The 20105-nt window shown below is 40.8% G+C and overlaps 1 protein-coding gene across 14 annotated transcripts in view; it reads left to right on the top strand.

Moving 5' to 3' along the window:
• wnk1b (WNK lysine deficient protein kinase 1b) overlaps window positions 1-20105 on the top strand; it is a 90767-nt gene that overhangs the window by 50898 nt on the left and 19764 nt on the right. For 8 of the 14 annotated variants that reach the window (XM_005927218.2, XM_005927220.3, XM_005927222.3 and 5 more), the window contains exons 6-15: window positions 4642-4730; window positions 5503-5642; window positions 5870-5949; window positions 6194-6394; window positions 6934-7003; window positions 7225-7418; window positions 11104-12531; window positions 14798-14887; window positions 15636-15710; window positions 18890-19153. In XM_005927218.2, the coding sequence (XP_005927280.1) occupies window positions 4642-4730; window positions 5503-5642; window positions 5870-5949; window positions 6194-6394; window positions 6934-7003; window positions 7225-7418; window positions 11104-12531; window positions 14798-14887; window positions 15636-15710; window positions 18890-19153 (2631 nt within the window). Of the gene's footprint in view, window positions 1-4641; window positions 4731-5502; window positions 5643-5869; window positions 5950-6193; window positions 6395-6933; window positions 7004-7224; window positions 7419-11103; window positions 12532-14797; window positions 14888-15635; window positions 15711-16495; window positions 16574-18889; window positions 19154-20105 lie in introns of all 14 variants that reach the window. The other 6 variants (XM_042222958.1, XM_042222959.1, XM_014335151.2 and 3 more) reach the window with 6 other exon arrangements.

Here is a 20105-nt window from a genome sequence, read left to right as displayed (position 1 = left end):
ACACACACACACACAGACACACACAGACAGACAGATGAGCGCTGTCTCCCTCTTTTCGTCACTCGACTCAGCTCTCTGGATGCTGACAGTGATGCTTAATAGACGTGAGGAATATTCTAGAAATCTCTTCTCATTTTCAAGATCTGAATGCAGGACAGAGGGGCCGAGTTCAAAACAAAAGCCCCGTCTTTGTCGTGGCTCATAAGTCCAAAACATAAATCTAAAACTGAGGCCAAAATGCAAAGTGCCAAAAATCCACAACACATGGGGGAAACAATACAACAGGACAATGAACAAATGAAACACATATTGCTAATTTATTCAAGGACACAGGGCGCACTGAGGGCTAATGAGAGGAAACAGGGGAAAGTAATTGAGCGTAACGAAACACAGGAGACAAAAGACTACCAAAATAAAATAGGTGACCTGCTACACCCAGATTTAAGATTCTGTCACACCTAAACTTGACACAGAAAGACACAAGAGGGATGTGGTAGAAGGATAACATAAAAATTTCCAGTGATGTTTACCAGAATGCTAATGTGTATAAACAGGAACTGGAGGAAAAAACCCAAATGGAATATTAAACAAACAAGAATCAGAGTCTTAAATTTAAAACCGTCGGTCCAGGACTCAGGAACATGACACTTTGTGTGTGTAATGATTCTTGAAAATGGAACATTTTTAATGCTGCTAAAGTATCAGTGCTAAACAAATAGGATGCTCAAACACTCTAGTTATTTTGGAATTCCAGGCTAACGGTGCATGTCGTTGAATTAAAAGAAGTTTATCATTTGTTACGGATGAGTGCAGGATCCTCTCCAGCTTAAACAACTGCTGCTGTTACCTGAGGAGAGTCGTGCTTTAAAAATTAATAACTTAATAGCCACACTAGGAGCTGATTGGCTCTTATCTTAATAACCCATGTGTTAAAACTCTAATTAATGTGCATTTAGATTCAATTTAAATGTTCATTTCAGCTTCTTTTAGTGTCCATCCATACAGTCCAGCCCATTCAAACTGAAGGGATTTGGATTAGGATTTCCTCCCTGTTTTTCTTCCTTCTTTCATCGTTCAGTCTTTGAATCTCTCGTTTTAATTTAAGAAGCTTCCTGGGCGGAATAAACTCAGACAGTATATTTCAGTCCACATGTCCGTCTGGCTCTCTGCCTCTCTTACCTTCCTGTTCTTTGATTGGTTTTTGTCTTTCTTCTCTGTCTCACAAAACCAAAATCGCATCATCAATTTGATCAAACTATTACATTATCGTAGTGATGCTTTGTTCTGCTTGTTTCCCATGAACTGGACGTAACTGGCCAAATAGCTAACGTCAGTTGTTGTCACGCTCAACACAGTGGCAACGCCAGGGTGCCTCGGTCAGCTGCTTCCTTTCATTTCACTGCCAAATCCATGCAACCAGCTCTCCATCCTCCATTTCTCCCCCTGTAGACCCTGGTCATGAGTTAGTTAACCCCTGATATGTTTTAGCTGAAACAGACGGAGAGAAACTCAACTCACTACCTCTTGTAACCAGATGTTCTTTCATTGTCTGCTGTCTGCAGCAAGCTGCTTCCGTAGCTCCAGTTGCTCCTCTGCCTTTGCATTTACTTCCCCTCCCAAACAAAAGATTCGAACACCACCGGCTCTCCTTGCAGCCAGAGCTGTGTGCTGAGATGACCCTGTTGCTAGCATCTTCTCACTGACATCACATTGAGCCAAGAGCCTAAAACAGAATATTTAGAGCAGCCTCAGATGCTCCTCTCAACATTTCCCAAAAAGCATCTATCATGTTGACAGTAGCGTATATGATATAAGAAAAGACAAATAAGGATCACATTTCCACTTTTAAAAAGTTTGGCAGGAAATTCTGTTAATTGGTTCTTTTCTAGAAATAAAAAAAGGCTCTTTGTATGATTTGTGCGTCACTGGCAGGAAGATGTGTTGGGTATGCTTTATGGCTTAGCTTCTTATAGCTTGACAAATTGTGTTGTTGACATGCTTCGTTGTCCTTCTCATCCTGGAACATTCCCTGCCTCCAATCAGCCTTATTAAACTAAAATCTAGCTTTCTCTCCATCCCTCTCCCCTTCTTCTTCTGTCAGGCTTAATAGCATTACGTCCCCTGTCAGTCCTAACTTTGTTTGGCCCTGGAATCTCAGAGTGTGTGTGTGTGTGTGTGTGTGTGCGTGATGGGGAGAAGGAGAGAGATAGGGTTGTTATGTAATGGTGAACTGGTGGGGTAGCAGGAGAGAAACATGCCAAGAAACAAAAGAAAGGAGGAAAGGAAGCTGGAAGAGCAGAAAGAAGTGGTCATTTGCTGGTTTGTGTGTCTGACAAGCAGCTGTTAGTCAAACAGAGTAGCCTAAAACTCTTTGTTTTTCCAAACGCATCAGTCAGTCACATTTCTTTGACTACTTTCTTGGTAAGTGATAAAAAAAAAGTTTTGTTCTTTCTCTCTAATCTTCTTCCTGCTGTTCTGAATGTGTTTTTCTTGCTTCTGTGCAGTGTGAGATTTGCTCGACTCTGATTGTTTTACCAGCCAGTTGCATATTTTTAATAACTGCATTTCAGATGGGCACCTAGGAGATGCAAGACTGAACATGCAAGACGTTCGTGTCTGTGGTTGCTTCAGTCTGTTTTGTTTCTCTGTAGTATAAAATGGATTTGAACAAAAGTCCAGCTCATTAGGATGCTTTCTGCTATGCTGTGTGGCTTAAACTAGATGGGATTTCAGGCGTCCCTTGTTCCTGCTGCAGTTACTTCCAAGTGCTGAAAAATCTCTTACTCTGTAAAACCTGTGTCCTGTCACACTAACATCTATTTTCCACTGTTTGTGTCTTGTGTATTTTTTTCTTTTAATGTTTTTTGAACTATATTCTTTTTTTCAAATAATTTGGGAGTCATTCTCAGTGTTTGCTAGGCCTTGGAGGGGGCTGCCCTTTGGGTTCCTGCTGATTTGTTCTGTTGATGTGCTCTTAATTGGCTCTGAAAGGCTCCACTTCATTATTTATACCTGATGGGACAACTGGATTTATGTGGAATTTAACCCTGGGTCAAACTATTACTCAATCTCACAGTTCAGAACCTCTTGTCTGTCAGCTGTTTAAACCCTAACCCTCAATTGAGTATAAGTAGTGCAGGGCTGATAATGCAGTAATACTTTGATCATTCACCAAAATGCACAGAGACAACACAATAGCGCTTTCTCAGCCCAATTTAAACTATCACATTGATCGGAACGCTTCCTTCAGTGTTCAGTTAGGTTGTGATCTGATGACTTTAAATGTCACAGGATAATTTTCTCCCCAAACCATTCAGTGGTGCCTCATTACCTTTGGATGGAGACATTAAAGACACCCCTTCCATCAGGATTGACATTTTTCATCATAAGCTAAAAACAACCGTGTGATTTGTAGTGACTGCTTACTTAATTGCCAAAGACATGCAAGGGAAAGAAGTGGTTGGAGATGTGGCACAACCAAAATAATTGTGACCTTGTGTAATGAGCCTTTGAAATGATGAGCTTTGAAGACAGGGACCAGTTCTGGAACCACTCGCAGTCAGTCTGCAACCAGTCCGCTATCAGTTTGTGATTGAATGTGGTCAATTTTCAGTTACATGCAGCCTGTTTCTGATAATACTGCATTTATTTATCTGTTGAGCTTTGCATAAACAGAAATTCACATTAACTACTTGGATTCAGAGTCCCTCCTGAACAGAAATTCCAATAGAAAAAGTGACAAAGTTGTGCAGGACAGGGATTTAACTGCAAAATGACACAGGCGCTTGGCAGCCTTGCTTTTGTATAGGAAGGAAACCACAATACAACCTTCTGGTGATCGGTTGAGTTGAGCTGAGTGCCCTGTTCCAAAGAAACACATCAAAGATGAGTTGTGCTCATCGGCACAGATTTACTCAGACTGATTGCAATGTGTATGTATTCTGTTTGTGTTTATAAGTTCAACAGCACTTATTTGCAAACCTTCAACAATCTGTCTGAGATTGATTGCAGTTGGACCAGAGACCTGTGCAACTGAATTTCAGTCAAAAGTGAGGGTGTTACAGAGCTGCCAGATCACCTCAATATGGGGATCTGGTGTTTAGGTTTTGCATTTAATTGTCATTCTGTGTCTAAAATGAATAAATATGCCAACTTTATGGTAAATCTCATCTGTTTAAGGAAAGAGTTTAAAGGTGCCTACTACACATGTAACCTTAGCATTCTTAGGATCTGGGACGTAACAAACAGGGTAGGACATTGGTATTTAATGGATCTAGCTATATGATTATAACATCGTTTGAATTGATTTTACATTGATCACCGTGTCATTATATGCTTTGGTTGGTAAGTATATATATATATATATGTAAGTAGCAACAGATATCATGTTGAGAAGTGGTCACTCTAAATTTCTGGCACAGTCAGAATTTTTCCAGTCAGGCTGTTTAATGGAAAAATTGTTCTAGTAACCAGTTTTGAACTGCTTGCAGGAGCCACTGCCAAAGATATAGTCACACTGGTCATGATTTGTCTGGGACAGCCTAAAATCACACAATGCTCTTTTTATCCTTTATGTGTGTGCTTGTTTGACTTCTCTGAAAGGTTCCTTCCCTTCACTGCTCTTCTATTTTCGCTTTGCAGGGAGTGAAGCCTGCCAGCTTTGACAAGGTAGCCATTCCCGAGGTGAAAGAAATTATCGACTGCTGCATCAGAACTAACAAGGATGAGAGGTGAGTCACAGACAAAAACCATTGATGCTAAATGTGCATCTGGGCTTGGTGTGATTTCTTGGGCTGTGGATGTTTGCATGTTTGCAAACTCAACAATTAAAATGGCCTTATTTAATCGATTCCATTGTTATTTAGTCTCTTCATGGGTAGACAGATTGATCTGTTAATCCTCCTCTAAAAAAAAGGTTACGTTTTCTTAAAAACTCATGCCTTCTTGGTTAGAAATTAAGAAGTGCTCTGTTTTCTCTGCACGTGCTGTTTGCCTGCCAACACTTTTACCACAGTCTCTCGTCTTCTGCTTCACAAGCTTAACCAAAGCAACTTTACCCCTCACTCTCATACTCGATCTTCTTTTTTCTCTCTCCAAATCTTCTTTCTCCAAATTATCCAGATTCAGTTACTGTATCTTTTTCATATTTTTCTAGGAAACCAATAACCATTTTTAGCATTGCTGATGTTTTTTTTAACTACTTTTCTTTTCCCAGGAAACATTTGGAGGCTCCAAAAGTGATTGCACAATTTTCAAAGCTATCTAAGGACAACATGTCGTCAGCATGTTACGATTCCCAGAAGATTATTCAAATACCTTGTCTTTCCTCTTAGCTCATGAGTTAGGGATCAGCTCACAAGGGATTGCAGGTCTTGAATAAATTGATATCAAGTGGTATCTAGAAATAATTCCAGTTCACTCTCATTTATGGTATAACTCTCCTGTTGAATCTCCAGTGAATATATTGTACTGAGCTTGATCCATCTCGCCTTGTTTCTCTAGGTATGCCATAAAGATCCTGTTGAACCATGCCTTCTTCCAGGAGGAAACAGGGGTCAGGGTTGAACTGGCAGAAGAGGACGATGGAGAAATGATCGCTATTAAACTGTGGCTCAGGATAGAAGACGTGAAGAAGCTCAAAGGTAAGGCATGATTTTATCATTATTGATGATGCCATTATTCACATCACAGGACAAAATCTGACTCTATTTGTCATATGTGTTCAGATATAAATGTGTAGCCGTTTTTCTTAGTGGTTCAATATATTAAACTGGTCAAAAACCAAAGCGCATGTTTTGTTGGACAACCAGTAACAGTACATTAATACTATAGGTAATTGCCTGATTGGCAATTTTTAACATGTTTGCAGGAAAATACAAAGACAACGAAGCCATCGAGTTCTCCTTTGACCTGAACAAGGACGTCCCCGAAGATGTGGCCCAGGAAATGGTGAGTACAGTGAATAGGAACAAATCCATTTATTACTCCATTCATTGTGGAATAATGGATGTCAGAGGGAGAAAATGATGGATTTAGGAAGGACAGAGGAGATATATGGGAATGAGGAAAGAAATATATTGTAATGAGAGATGGAAATGGGACATTCATTCATATAGGAATGATGAATGGCGTTAAATGGAGTTGTGCCTTTTTTTTTTTTGTGTCTCTGAGTGACTTCTCTTCAATCCCGCAGGTTGAGTCTGGCTATGTTGCTGAGGCTGACCATAAGACCATGGCCAAGGCCATCAAGGACCGCGTGTCTCTGATCCGGAGGAAGCGAGAGCAGAGGCAGCTGGTACGAGAGGAACAGGAGAAGAGGAAGCTGGAGGCAGAACACCAGCAGCAGCAGCAGCAACAGCAACAACACGATACACACAAAGCTTCACACACACAGGTCTGTCGGACTGACGCATTAGTTTGGTGTCTAAGTTAAAAAGCACTTTAAGTCTATTGAACCAGCAGACAATTTGGTGCAGTTATTCTTTTTAAGGTTTGTAATGAAAACAATTACTTAGCCATCTACTGCACAAGCTCAAGAATTAGGACAGGTAGGTAGATAGGTGTATCTACCAGGAGGCTGAGGGGTACCACTGGCAGCCGCAAGTGTTTTTTTTTTTCTTTTCAAATGATTACAACCAACCAAAAGAGTCTCGAAGAACAGTTCACAGTAAGGATTGGGACTTACTATCAAACATTTGAAGGTGGCACATCCTCCTACAAGAGCACACTGAGATCTGGTATGTTAGGTTTTTCACTTTTTAGTCAGTTACTTAAAGCCCCCTTTTTCCAACATGTAAGCATATCAGTCATTTCTATCCACTGCTTGCTCTTCCTATCATATCAGTCATTTTTTTTACATTAGGGTCAGAGAAATAGGAGTTTTATTCTTATTTTGCTTCAGTTTGACCCTCTCCTGTGCATGCTTGTCTGCAGGCAGAGACCGAGGAGACCGAAGTGGAGCAGCACCAGCTTCTCTATCAGCAGGCGAGCATCTCACACACATGTAAGTACCCAGATAAGGAGGTCTAGTCTAAATAGTCGATTTCAACAATTGTTATATTTGCCCACCAAGGCCAGGAAGGTTTTCTAGCATCAAGTTTAAATGTATTCCTTCAAATCAGAAGCAGCCATTCTTGGTCCACTTTTCAAATTCGATACAGTATTTAGAGTCGGGCATTAGAAAAGTTTACTCCAGTAAAAAGTCTGTTTTTGTGTCCCTGTCAGCTGAAGGAGGCGTGGACAGTGGCCAGGGTTCCTCTGTTTTCTCCTCAGACTCCCCCCACCTGGGTCAGCTGACCATGTCGTACAGCTGCCCCCCTTCTAGCCAGCCTCCTTCCCAGCCCCAGACCCCCTATCCCCCCACCCCCTCCGCTACCCCACAGCAGCACCCGGGCTACGCCCAGCCGCTGCAGCCAATGGTAAGTGGAGCTTTCATTCAAATGAGTCACTACACGTGACAGTCATGCCACATCGGTGACGGTTAGAATGTTCTCGGTGCTCACGGATGTGATTAAACATGACTCGTCAGTTTGCAGTGAGCGCTGCGTCATGTGTTGGAGTGGGAGTGAGTTGGAATGAATTTTGCGGTGTTTGGAAATGGTGTGGGGAATTTCAGCCACCTGTATTTATAAAAATAAAAGAATGCAGTTAACCCCTTAGCAGTCCAATTAGTCCCCTAAACCATCCAATGTACCGTGGGCGGTACGTCCGACTGCTAACAGGTTAATTGGCTTTTACTTGAAGATGGTAACTTTATTACACTTCAGGAAGATAAATAACACAAGGCACTGATTTGACTGAGGCATGCAGCCTTCAACATTTAACCCAGTATGGCAGTTATAATATTTCAGCCACTTTAATCCATCAGTAAGGTCAAACATAGTCAGACGTATTATGTCTGTACTACCAGCGTAGTACCATATGTCATCATCTGTACCTTGGATGTCAGTGAGTACTCTCTTTATTCCAAAAAAAGCATCTCTCGTTATCAGACAGTTACCACCTTTCTTCTCTGTCTTTAAACCCTGCTTTCCTGTCCTTGTGTCTCTATATATTTTTTCCTTTACAGTTATAAATTTCATTTTTGCGGTCATTCTGTTATTTCTTTCTGTTTGGTGTATTTCATTTGTTTTATTCATTCATAGTCGGGCACATCTGTTTGGACACACGTCAAACAGGAACATGTTGAGATCACTCGCAGGTCATTATTTATTTACAATGCATTAGATATTTTTTCTCAAGGACCTGACATAGTTTTTTCCGCTTTCTCTTAGTGGCCAAGATTTAGATCTAGGTTGACTTATTTATATCTGGAGCGTATGAATCACATTTCTTGTTAAAAGTAGTGGTAATGGAGAGGTGAACGTTTTCATTTTAATTTTCGCCATTACACGCGATGACTTCTGGTTTCTATGCCCTCATCTGACTTCTAAATTACCAGCATCCACACAGACTGAGACTGCTGTTGTTCACCTAGATGTACACCGATTGACTATATAACTAAATAATGTCCTTTCAAGGCTTTCTTTGAACTGCAACTGAATTACTCAGGAAGCTTATTTTCTCATCAAAGCCAACTTTTGGAGGTGGTGAAATAGACAGACTGGCTTGTTTATAACATCAAATGAGGTCCTAATGAGTTATTTTGAAAAATCATTCTTTGTTCTATTTGAAGTCTGACATATTTTTTTCTGTTTCTTTAATTTACAGTTTATTTTTGTGTCTTTGTGATATTTGTGAAACTGGACACTTTTAACGGTATGATAGATGACTTGCAAATGATTAGCTCCATTGAGAAACTTGTTGTTTATAAATCTGAAACATTTTTGCTCACAAAATAACTGTAATTGTTTTGTTGGGGTTTTTTTCGATGATGTAAAAACTGTAAAACTGTGGCTTTTATTTATGGTATGATTTGGTTTTTATTTTAAGTTTCTCTATAACTGCTGCGATCTGTGTTTAAGTACCTTTTCTCCTGCTTTTTTTTTTCTTTTTGTGTTTGTTTTTCATGTTGGTCACTCCCTCTTCCATCAACCTCCCTGGCCTGCAGCCTGTGTCGCACCACCGTCGATGTCGTAGCATGTCTGTTTGCGTTCCCCCTTCCTCCTACTCCTTTTCTCACGTTCCTCCGCCCCTGGTTGTTCCTCCAAAACAGCCCGCCACACCTCCAGACCTGTCCTCCTCGTCCCCTTACACCACTGCCTCATCATGCACACCTCTCACATCAGAGAGGGACACATTCACTAGGTGCCTCTCCAAGGCCCTGGAGACAGTCCTGCCCCTTCACTCTGCCTCGTCTCAGCCCAGGGCCAGGCAGCGGCGGGCCAGCCTACCTGCCCTGTTCTCAACCCCTGTAGGTTCTAAAGAGATAATTGGGCCATAGTGGTGGAACCAAAGAGGACGAGAGAGAAAAAGATGATGGACATGGGCCACATTGAGTCTGAAATGAAAGATTTATAAAAATGCAAAATTGCATTATTGAAAAGTTCCAAGTGATGCTGCATATGGAAACACAATATGACACCATGTACATATTACTAACTGATGCAGTTTGTTTCAGTGCTGATTATTTTTCTTGGTTACGATTTGAACATTTTTCTGGTTTAAGCAACCAGGATAAGGTCCTTTGTTGATCTTAAGAAATGTGCATTTGCACTATTAAATATAGAAAATATAAAAGCTCATTGCTTCAGAGAAATTCAGTAAAAGTTAAAATGGTGAGTTAGAAGAGCAACAGCTGGCATAAAGGATACTTTACATGAACTAGATGTAGTGTGCTTAGATTAGCGCTACTTAAGTTCTCAAACTTCCTGTAAGGGTTAGTGTAGCAAGCCTGTTACACAAAAATACGTGTATTACGTGCTCACTTTTTTTTCCATTAAGATTTTCAGACTCTTTTGTGAGTCTTTGATTCTAGACATACGTCTCTATAAAACTCTCTCTGCCTCCACTGGCCACCGCATAGTCCTATTAAATACGCAGTGATTGCACTTTACTTTAACCCTGCTCTGTAGTCAAATGCTCTAATAAAATGTGCATCCTGAATCAGGAAAACTGGTTACTTTACAGCAATTTGGTATAAAAACAATGCAGGATGTTCCCATAATATGCAGAGACAGCGAAGATGTGACGTAGGTCAGCGGTCCCCAACCTTTTTTCCGCCACGGACTGGTTCAATGTCAGACAATATTTTCACAGACCGGCCTTTAAGGTGTCACGGATAAATACAACAAAATTAAATGATACGACCAAGACAAAAACTGTGGTATTTTGTAAATGTAATAATAAACGCATATTCGCCGTGTAATTTTGTAACTTTATTAGCAGCGTCCTCCTTAAATGCGCCAACAGCATTGAGAGTTGGCGCATTTCAGGAGGAGATTTTCCTCTCTGCCTCCTAATGCTCTCTGGTCACAATGGTAACGCGTAAACATTTCTTTCAAAATAAGACGCACAACTACACACGGGAAAAGACCTAGGGAAACAGAGTTAACAATAAAAGCCCTGAAAACCATAAGTTTCACACCCGAGCCTCAGCTCTCGCGGCCCGAGGCTTGGGGACCGCTGACGTAGGTGATGGTTGAAGAATCTGTGAGAAGATATTTGCACTTTCTGGAAAGTGTTGCAGTCTACCTTTTCTTGCAAGCGGCAGCTGGCTGCTTAAAAGGTCAACATTTTGCAGAGATATGTTTGAAATAAAACACAATTTTCCTGATTGCAGATGCATTAGGATAATGTCAACCTTTGAGACAACCTTTCCTCTCTTTGCATTTTATAACTCACTTTCTCTCCACCTGTGATGGTGTATATCTGTCCTTTTCTGTCTTGTCTTTTGTCTTTGTGCTGTAGCTGTGTGTGACTTGATCTGTCTATTGTAACCAGTTTCCCATCTCTTCATTACCAGTTTGGTTCACTTTGTTAAACAGCTTTTAACCACATAATTTTCCTTTAAGTGTAGAAGGTGACTACCCCCCATCCCCCTTTTTATTTTGGGGTGTTCTTTGAAATTATGCTCTTTTTCTCCATTTCATTGGGCCTTTACTGTGGTTCTGTGTCATTCTCTCTGAGTGTCATTCTTAAATCCATTGTATCTCACTGTCACAGCAGCATTCAATGCCACACCCTTTCAGCGGAGGACCAAGCACAGGAGGAGGAGCAGGAGGGAACGTCCCTCTTCCAGCTCTCCCAGACCCCCCGACTATTTTCTTCCCCTCTATCCCTGAGCGTCCGATTTCCTTCTCACCTCCTCCTACTGGGCCTCCAAAGGCCTACAACACTCAGAGACGCAAGAGCACTTCCATTCTCGAGGCGCATACCCGACACTTTCAGCCTGCTTACCCTCGTTACGGGAGCAGCCTCCACCCTTTTTCTGGCATGGAGGGCGTTGAGGCTCCTTCTCTCTTCATGGTTAATCCTGGTTTTGCAGCAGCTGCTCAAAGACTTGGTGTTGGGGAACCCCTCCATCTCCCAGGACAATCTGATCCAAGTTTTTATGGGTTCAAAGACATGAGAGCAGAGCACGAGGAAGCAGTGAGGAGACTCAATCTAAATCAAGCAGCCTTATTGGACCATTATGAAGCAATGGCATATGGAGGCTACCCAATGACTGCACACCAGCTTTTCCATCAGCAGAGGCAGGCAGCAGCTGCAGCTGCTGGTTTGGGTTTTGATCCTGGTCCTCCATCTCAAGCAGGGTTCTTACATCCTCATATCCTGCAAAGAATGAGTGCACACAGTCCAATACCGCCACCCTTACCCCCCATGAGTGCATCCACGGTTGGCTCTATGTCTTCTTCATCATCCGAGGGATGCTATGCTCCACAGCATGCTTCCTCATCCTCCTTTCCTATTTCTGCACCTCCAGTAATGGCCGACGCCCCGCCACCTACCGGAAGTGTTTTTGAGTTTCATTTAGCTGCAGCCGCTGCAGCTGCAGCCGCTGCTGGAGATCCAAGCCTCCTGGCATCCAGACTTTACCGGGCCAGACGGAGTTCTATGGATCTCCCTCTAGAGGACAGCCCTGGGACGGGATCCAGTGGCTCCGGCACATATAGTCGTCTGCAGCCAGTGACAGAAGAGCTGTACTCTTACGTGAGTCCGGAGCTCCCTTTACCTCCGGGAAGTCTCCTCCTTCACCACGCAGGTTTGACTGTAAAAGACAGAAGTCCCGATCCTTCTAGCGACTCTCTGACCTCCTCTGATGCAGGAGAGTTCCAGTCACCACCTCCGCCACCTCTTCCTCCTTCCTTCGAGTCCTCAGCTGCTCAGTCCATCCCTCGCTCGTCCTCCACTGCGCCTTACGATTCACCAGGGGGAGTTCTTCACGCAGATCCCCAGGGGCATCCGCCTTCAGTGCAGAACTTTCTGCCCACCACACCATCGTCCGAGCTCCCGCTTGGGGGGTCGTCATCAAATCAGCTGGAGTCTCTGATCCAGAGCTCCTGGGCCCGGCACGGGGGAATGGTGCCAGCTCAACCGGATATGACATACCACGAGTCACTGCTGGCCATGCAGGCCGCTAACCCCCCTCTGGTACAATGTTTAGAACTAGAAACCACACCTAGACCTCTGGGTCAGTTACTAGTTTAGATTTTGAAATTTATACCAAAATTTTACATAGAATGTTTTGATTGATGGTTAAACTGTAATTCCTAAATTATGGTATTTTCTGCTTTTGATTATAAATTATTAACAGCTCACAGATTGACAGTTTTTTTTTTTTAATATATTATCCTTCTAACAGTCTTGTTCTTGGACCCCGTAGCCAGTAAATAATTGGAACAATGTTGTGCAATCTAGCAAAAGAAATTTAATTTTATTGGTAATCTGACCCAGAGTCTGTTACACCAATCCCTGTTGTTTTTTTTCCTCCATATTTTATTTATGGTATTTTTTTTTCTTTATGTCATCATGTAGTCTTTGTGATTTAATCCCCCCTTTTCTGTCGTGCAAGCACCACAGAGAGTCTGCCTTCATAGTTTCTTCATTCTTCAACAGCATTAAAGGAAAAGGGGTGATTCCCTCAAACATTTTAGTTAAAAACATGAAACCAGAACCATTTAATTTTAAGTTTAACATTCGAGGCATTATTTTTAGTAAATGGATAATTACGTTGAAAGTAAGACTCTTTGGGACACTCTGTGGTGTAAAAGCTTTATGAGCCGAGTCTAAGCTCCCTTCTTCTCTGTGTTTATGTTGTGAATTTTTGGTGTTATCAGTAAGTAATATTTTGTCTGTATGTTCATATATGAAAGTATATGAGAAATGTGTGTTTGTGCTGGTATACTGTGTCTACAGTATACTTGAATTTTAGCCCATACAAATCCAAAGTCAGTTTGATCTGGAGTTCAGAGTACCTACAAAGGTTAATGGTTAAGATGAATAATCACATCGACATCCATGCATTTGATATCATTTTATGACATTTAACACAACGTCTGAATTCACATAAAGCTGTAAGACTTTGCTGATTTGTATGCTTAAACACACAGAAACATACAACAAAACTAAAGGAGGCTTAGACAAAATAGCAATGTAACCATGCAGAGAGACGTTCATCTGTGTGTTTCACAATTTGTGTTGTAAATGCTAAAGAGCTTGGCTTCGAGCCAGTTCTTTAATTTAACATATTATGTTATCATTTCCTGCCCACAATGAAAATCAACTTCCTACACAGGGTTCAAAGGTCACAGCTGAAATTCTTTAAACCCTTAGAACGCTGACATTCTTGTTTACTTTCTTTCCTTTATTCATTTTCCTTTTCATCGTCCATCAGTAGCTCTTTTTTTCCATCTCATTTATATTAAGTTCTTGATCTTTTTAGCAACGTTATTTATTAAATATCGCGTATGTGCAACCTCTTATGTGTTTGTGTTACTCCCTGTAATGTTAGAGAAAGCTAGGTAGTCGTACGTCTGGTGCAACGTACCGTACTTGCGTAAGCTTTCCCCATATTTTCTCAGGATGAGCTTCACGACAAGTATACAGTTGCTTCCGGCCTTCTAAGGGTTCAGTCATCAGTGGATTGGTTGTAGTCATCTCTGTGCTACTGTAGAGTATTTGAAGAATTCATTGAGTGAACACAGGAGCCTGTCAGGGTGATGACCATCATGAAATTTAAAGGATTGAAAATCAAGTATACAATTGAAATGATAAGTTGACTCAAAAGAAAGCCTGCATCATTTCAAGTGAATCAGACTTTCTGTCAGAGTCAGAGGTAGGGCCATGACAGGACATGTGGTGTTAGGATGAAATCTGAAAAAGCAGCAAGTGTTTTAAAACATCTTAGTTAATTCATAGAGAGTATTCCAATTTTTACTCTGTGCTCTGTTGGCTATATAACACCTTTTTATCATCACTGTTAATGACTTAGGTCCTGACCTGCATGTTAAATAAATCCTACTTACACCCTGCCTAACCCCAGTGCCGTGCCCATACTGTTGTACATGCTATACTACAAGCTGCGTATATGCATACATTAGATATCAGTGTGCATATATCTGTCGTCGGATTAGAGTATACGTGTCTGTTTGCATGTGTGCATACACAAGAGGAAGATCTAGATTAAAAATGATTGCTAGAGAAGAGCAGAACTGCCTTGTGTTTGTACTCATGCATACTGTTGGATCCAAAAGCTACAAACATGTTCTAATTGTCTTTTTCTCTCTTTTACTCTCTCTTGTCCATAATCTCTCTCAATTTCTCTCCTCCATCCTCCATTGTTTTGTCCTACGACGTTGCATCTGGTCCTGTCTTTCCATTTTTCTGTCTTTCTTTCTCTAAATCTGACTCTTAACAGCAGACTCAGGTGTCCTCCCCTCAGCCAACTTCAGGACCTGCTTTGGTCCCTGCCAGCACACAGCCACCACTTTCTGGGACTGCCCAACAGGTAGGCATTGGTTTTTAGCATTATTTTCAAGTCTCGGTGTTTTGGCCACCTACATATTAGTTATTGGGAGTTAGATTTGAACAGAAAGGTGGAAATTTATCACCTCAAGCTTTATTTGGAGTGGCAACCTGCAAAACTCTCAGGGCCTCAGTTAAGAGGCCCAGTTTAGTGAGGTCAGTTAGAGGAGGTGAAGCCTTGCTCACAGCTCTTTGTGTTGGCTCTAATGTAGCTCAAAGTGGACTACTCCCAACTACAGGAGTAATTTCAATGTGTTAATCAGTACGCTGTGGGGTCCAAAGAACTGAACTTTGATTGAGCAATAAATTATAGTCAATTATAACATTTATATTATGACCCTTTATAATTTGGTCACATTTAAATTTTTATTGTAACACTTATTTTGTCAGAGTGCAGCCATATTATCTTTTGGCAGTTTGGCACATAAAGAGTATCTTTGTTTATGTAAATATCTACAGCAGGGGAGTCCAACTCCAGTCCTCGAAATCTACTGTCCTGCAGATTTTAGATGCATCCCTACTCCAACACAGCTGAATCAAATTGGATTACCTCTTCAGCATGCCATCAAGTTTGGCAAAGGCCTGGTAACAAGCCATTGATTTGATTCAGGTGTGTCGAGACACGGATGAATCTAGAAGCTGCAGGATAGTAGCTCTCGAGGACTGGAGTTGGACACCCCTGATCTACACTGTTTTCTCTCACCCACGTTTCTCTGTTTGTCCCTCTCCAGGTTGCCTCATCTAGCCAGAGTAGCACATCACTTCAAAGCCCCACACACACACCTCTGCCACAGTCACCTGCACAGGTACAGTTATAGTTGTATTTGTTAAATATATATCTATATGTGTTTTTAGCTAGGACTCTTTCTTGTCAAAGAGATGCTGTTCTAGATTGAGTATTTAAATATACATTCATTTATATATTAACACTGTGTAACCTAACCCAATCCACTAAAGCAGCATTTCCATAAATGTAAATTTTAAGTTTTTATTTTTGTTGACATTTCTAGAAAGTTGATTGTTTAATTTTTTTTACAGTAAAGTGATTGTGGGTTATTATGGCATACTGGATTGGCTTAGATTGAAGTGTTCCTAATTGTACATGTGGGTGGTGATAGGTCTTTTTAAAGGTGCCTGATGGCTCGTATATCTGCATTTATCTTTAGTCATTTACACACTTATGCATATAATGCAACTGCTCGCCCACATTTTAAATTCTAATCTGAAACAAATCTGCTAAACGCAATTCATTCACAATTCACACGATTCATAACAGTCTCTGTTATTTCACCTCAGGGCTAGAGTACAAGTTACCATTAGTATTTCCTCACTTCTGTACCCGAATACCCAGAGACAAATCCACATACGCATCTGTGGATATGTAGTTAGGCATTACACCTGCTGTTTTTGAGTTATTTTGTCTTGTTGCATGTTCTGCTTTCTTCACTTTTCTTCTGTTTTTCTTTCCATTTTCTGGCTTGCTCGTGGGCATGCTGCCTGTGTTTACCACCGGGTTTGTTTTTACATGTTTTTACGTATCCACTTGTATGTCATTGTGTTTGTGTGGTACGCCGTGTGGTTGCGTGTTTAGTTTTGTGACTTAAGTCCATCTCCCAGTTTAGAGCACCTTTATCTTCTGTACCAAGTTGCTCAGCTAGCTCTGTCTCAGGTATCGTCGTAATTGACACTGTAGTTTGTTGTACTGTAAGTGGCTGTGCCTGTTTGTCTCTGTCCTCACGTGAAACTGTGATGTATTAACTGAATCCTTTGAACAGAACATAGACCTTTTGAGTAAAGCTGTGTATTCTCCTGACAGTGCATCTTTGTTTACCCCACATGCTCTCACTGACCACCTTAGTAAAAGCATGGACAACAAACACATGAGCACGGAAATGGAGATGGGCAGTATTTCCAGTAATAGTCCAGTATTTAGTTTGGTATTAAGGCTAAGTCAATATTTTGTTGGAAAAAGAGTGTTTTTTTTTTCTCTGTACTCCACTGCAGTGCATTTTAAGTAAAGCAGTCGACACGTGATTGAAGTGCAGACTTTTAGCTTTGATTTAAGGGGTTTAACAACAATTTTGCATTAACTGTTTAGGAATTTTAGCTATTTTTATACACAAGCCCTGATTTTCAGATGCTCAAAAGTAATTGGACAAACGGACATAATTTTAAATATTAGAATTGATTGTCTTTGAAGTCGATGACCTTAACACTAGAGCCCATGGGCATCGTTTTAGTACAAGTTATATTGAGTTCATCTGTCCGAAGATTTTCTTTTCCACAACTGTGAAGACTCTTTGAGATGTTTTCTGACAAAGTCCTCATCAGGCCTTCTTGTTCTTGAGGTGAAATCAGTGGTTTGCACCTGTCTGAAGCCTTTGTGTTTCCATTCATGAAGCAACCACCTGATTGTAGACCTGATACGTACGGCACTTTGAGAGTGTTTTTTTTTTTTTTTAAGGATCATAAACTCTGTCATCATGCACCTTCAGGCCTTTTGGTGTTGCTGAGGTCATCAGTGCATTTATTTTTTTTACAGAATGCACAGGATGGTAAAGTTTTGTCTCTCTGAAAGGTTTATTTGAGTTTTTGAGCCTCTACTAGTCTTTATTTCTTCCTTCATTTACACTGACATCTTTTTGGGATGCTGTATCCACTCCAGATATTATGTCTCCTTTATTTATCATGATAATGAAACAGGTCTCTCCTGGCCATGAAACTGTTTGTCAGTCCATCGTCTGGTGATTTTTAGCCTCTTGACATCAGGGACGGTGTATAAAGTGGTTATAATTACTACACAATTAATGCAGTATTTAACCCCTTGGATAAAGCAGAAAGTCTGCACTTGAATTACATTTTGATTATTTGATTTTAACTGTGGATTTGTGCAAAACTACAAAAAATTGATTCACTATCTAACAAATTATATATTAAAGAATTATAAAGAGTAACACGTCACGTCTGATTTAAAGACAAAATATGGAATTTAAATTTCATAGCACGGATATTTTAGTCTTTTAGTTTTACAGTAATGATTTCATGACTTGCATTTTTTTTATTTTTAAACCTTTTAGTATAATTTTCATTGTTTCAAACAGTGAGATTGGCCACTTAAACACACCATTAACCAACTTGATTGATATTTTTTTGTATATAAAAATGAATGTAGTATCTTTGCCTTGCTGTAAACGATTAAAAATGTGTTTTTCTAAACGTGTAGATTGAATCTTTGAGTAAAAGAGAGCCGATGATTCAAATATTAAGCAATATTTTCGGTTTTGTTTCTTTAGCTGTTAAGTTTTCTTTTCACCATTTCTGCAAACATGCAGTTTTTATTGTTACTGTATGTATTTCTTTTATAACACACGACACCAAGCAGTAGGTAATAATATTTATTCAGGACGTTGGATCTTGAAGACTAAAAATAGAAAGCTGTTTTCGTTTACAGTGTTTCCATATCTTGACTCTTGAAGGTTTTTAGCCTTCTTTTCCCATTTGTGATGTGGTGTTGAGAGTGTTGCCCATCTACATTGTAAAGCCGTATTGCACGTTGTCTGTAGGGTTTGCTCTGTTGTTGCATGGTCTTCCAGTGGTGTGTGTATCACTCAGCTGTTCTGTCACACAGTGTGTGTTGTTTGGTTTCAGAGCTTGGTATGTCCTTACTAACAGGCTTGATGTACGGTCCTGTTGTCTTGCTTGGTTAAGTTTTTGTTAAGGGTGTGAAACATGTCAGTAATGTGTTGGAACTGTGGATGACTCGCTCCTTTGGCGTCTTTATTTTAACATGATTTATCATGGAGACCAGTAAAGACCCAGATTCAGTCTGTCCATGCTTGTCATGTCTGATCCCTGGCTGGGTTTTTCTACTTCCTTATCCCCCCATGACTTTGCTCCCGTCCTTTTCTCATCTCCTCTTCCTTATCTTCTTCTTTCTCTTTTCTCTTTTCTTTTCTCTTTCCCTCTGTTCCTCCTTCCTTCTCAGCCTGGTGTAACTCCACCTACCTCTACCGTTCCTTTGGTGACCCTTCCTTCTCCGTTGCTGTCTATTGCCGTCACAATGCCGAGCGCGGCCGTGGCTCCCCCTCCCTCTCCTCTGCCAGTCCCTGTTGGGGTGGTGCCTACTATTGTTTCCCCTTCTCCTCCTACTCCCGCACCCACATCTGTGCCTCAGGCTTTGGCCACGGTGGTGCCAATCATCAGTGTAGTCAGCGCCCCGCCTGATACCCCCATGGAAGCCCCCCCTCAGGTACTGGTTATAGATGGTCGAACCCACCAAAAGTGAATGAAATGAGAATTTTCCCAAATTTTAAAAATCTTGGAACTCATGCATGAAGTTTTTTTGTTTTTTTTTTAACCACCATCACACTTTCTACTGATAGGACCTCACAAAGATGTTACGAAGTTCTTGTTTTTTAATCTGAAATGCACATCCTGGAGTATTGTTATATGATAATTCTGTTAAAGTTTTGCGAGTAAGAAATGAAAATGCACAGCTACAGTTTTGTGTTGTTTTAATTGCCTTTTGTGGGTTTAAGTGTAACAATATACAATCAGTTAATAATTGCTGGAAAAGCTTACGTGTCTTGTTGGTGGAGTGAGTTAAAAAAATAGAAAAAACATGTTGAACCTGCAAAACCAAATTTTTTGATTAGTTTAAAAATAAAAATAACTAAATATAATGTCCTGTGGAACTGATCAGTAACTCTTCTTGGTTCATATTGGTTCGGTTCATTGAGGTTTTCAGGCGTTTGTTTATGCACAGCTTTCTTAAAGTCCTGCCACAGCATCTCAGTCAGGCTGGGGTCTGGACTTTGAATGGGTCATTGCAGCAGCTTGATTCTTTCTCAGCTACTCTGAATTGCTGATTTGCTGTGACAACATTGTCTTGTTGCATGATACAACTTTGGCCGAGCTTTAGGTGTGGGACAGATGGCCTCAGATTTGACTTTAGCAACTTTGGTACACAAAGGAGTTCATGGTCTGCAAAATCGTCACGTCTCCACTGCCATGCTTGACAGTTGATATGCTGTGTTTGCTTTTCTCTATACGTGGTGCTGTGAATTACGGTCAAACATCACTACTTTGCTCTTGGCTATCCATGAACATTGCTCCACACGTCTTGTGGTTTGTTCTGATATGGCTTTGAAAACCTAAGCTGTGCTGCCATGTTCTTTTTAAAGAGAAGAGACTGTGTACTC

This window comes from Haplochromis burtoni, unplaced genomic scaffold (genome assembly GCF_018398535.1).
Source record: "Haplochromis burtoni strain Fernald_Lab_line unplaced genomic scaffold, NCSU_Asbu1 Contig_98, whole genome shotgun sequence".
In the NCBI taxonomy this organism is placed as follows: Eukaryota; Metazoa; Chordata; class Actinopteri; order Cichliformes; family Cichlidae; genus Haplochromis; species Haplochromis burtoni.
The sequence above is the reverse complement of the archived record's forward strand: the minus strand, read 5'-3'. Positions and strand labels throughout refer to the sequence as shown.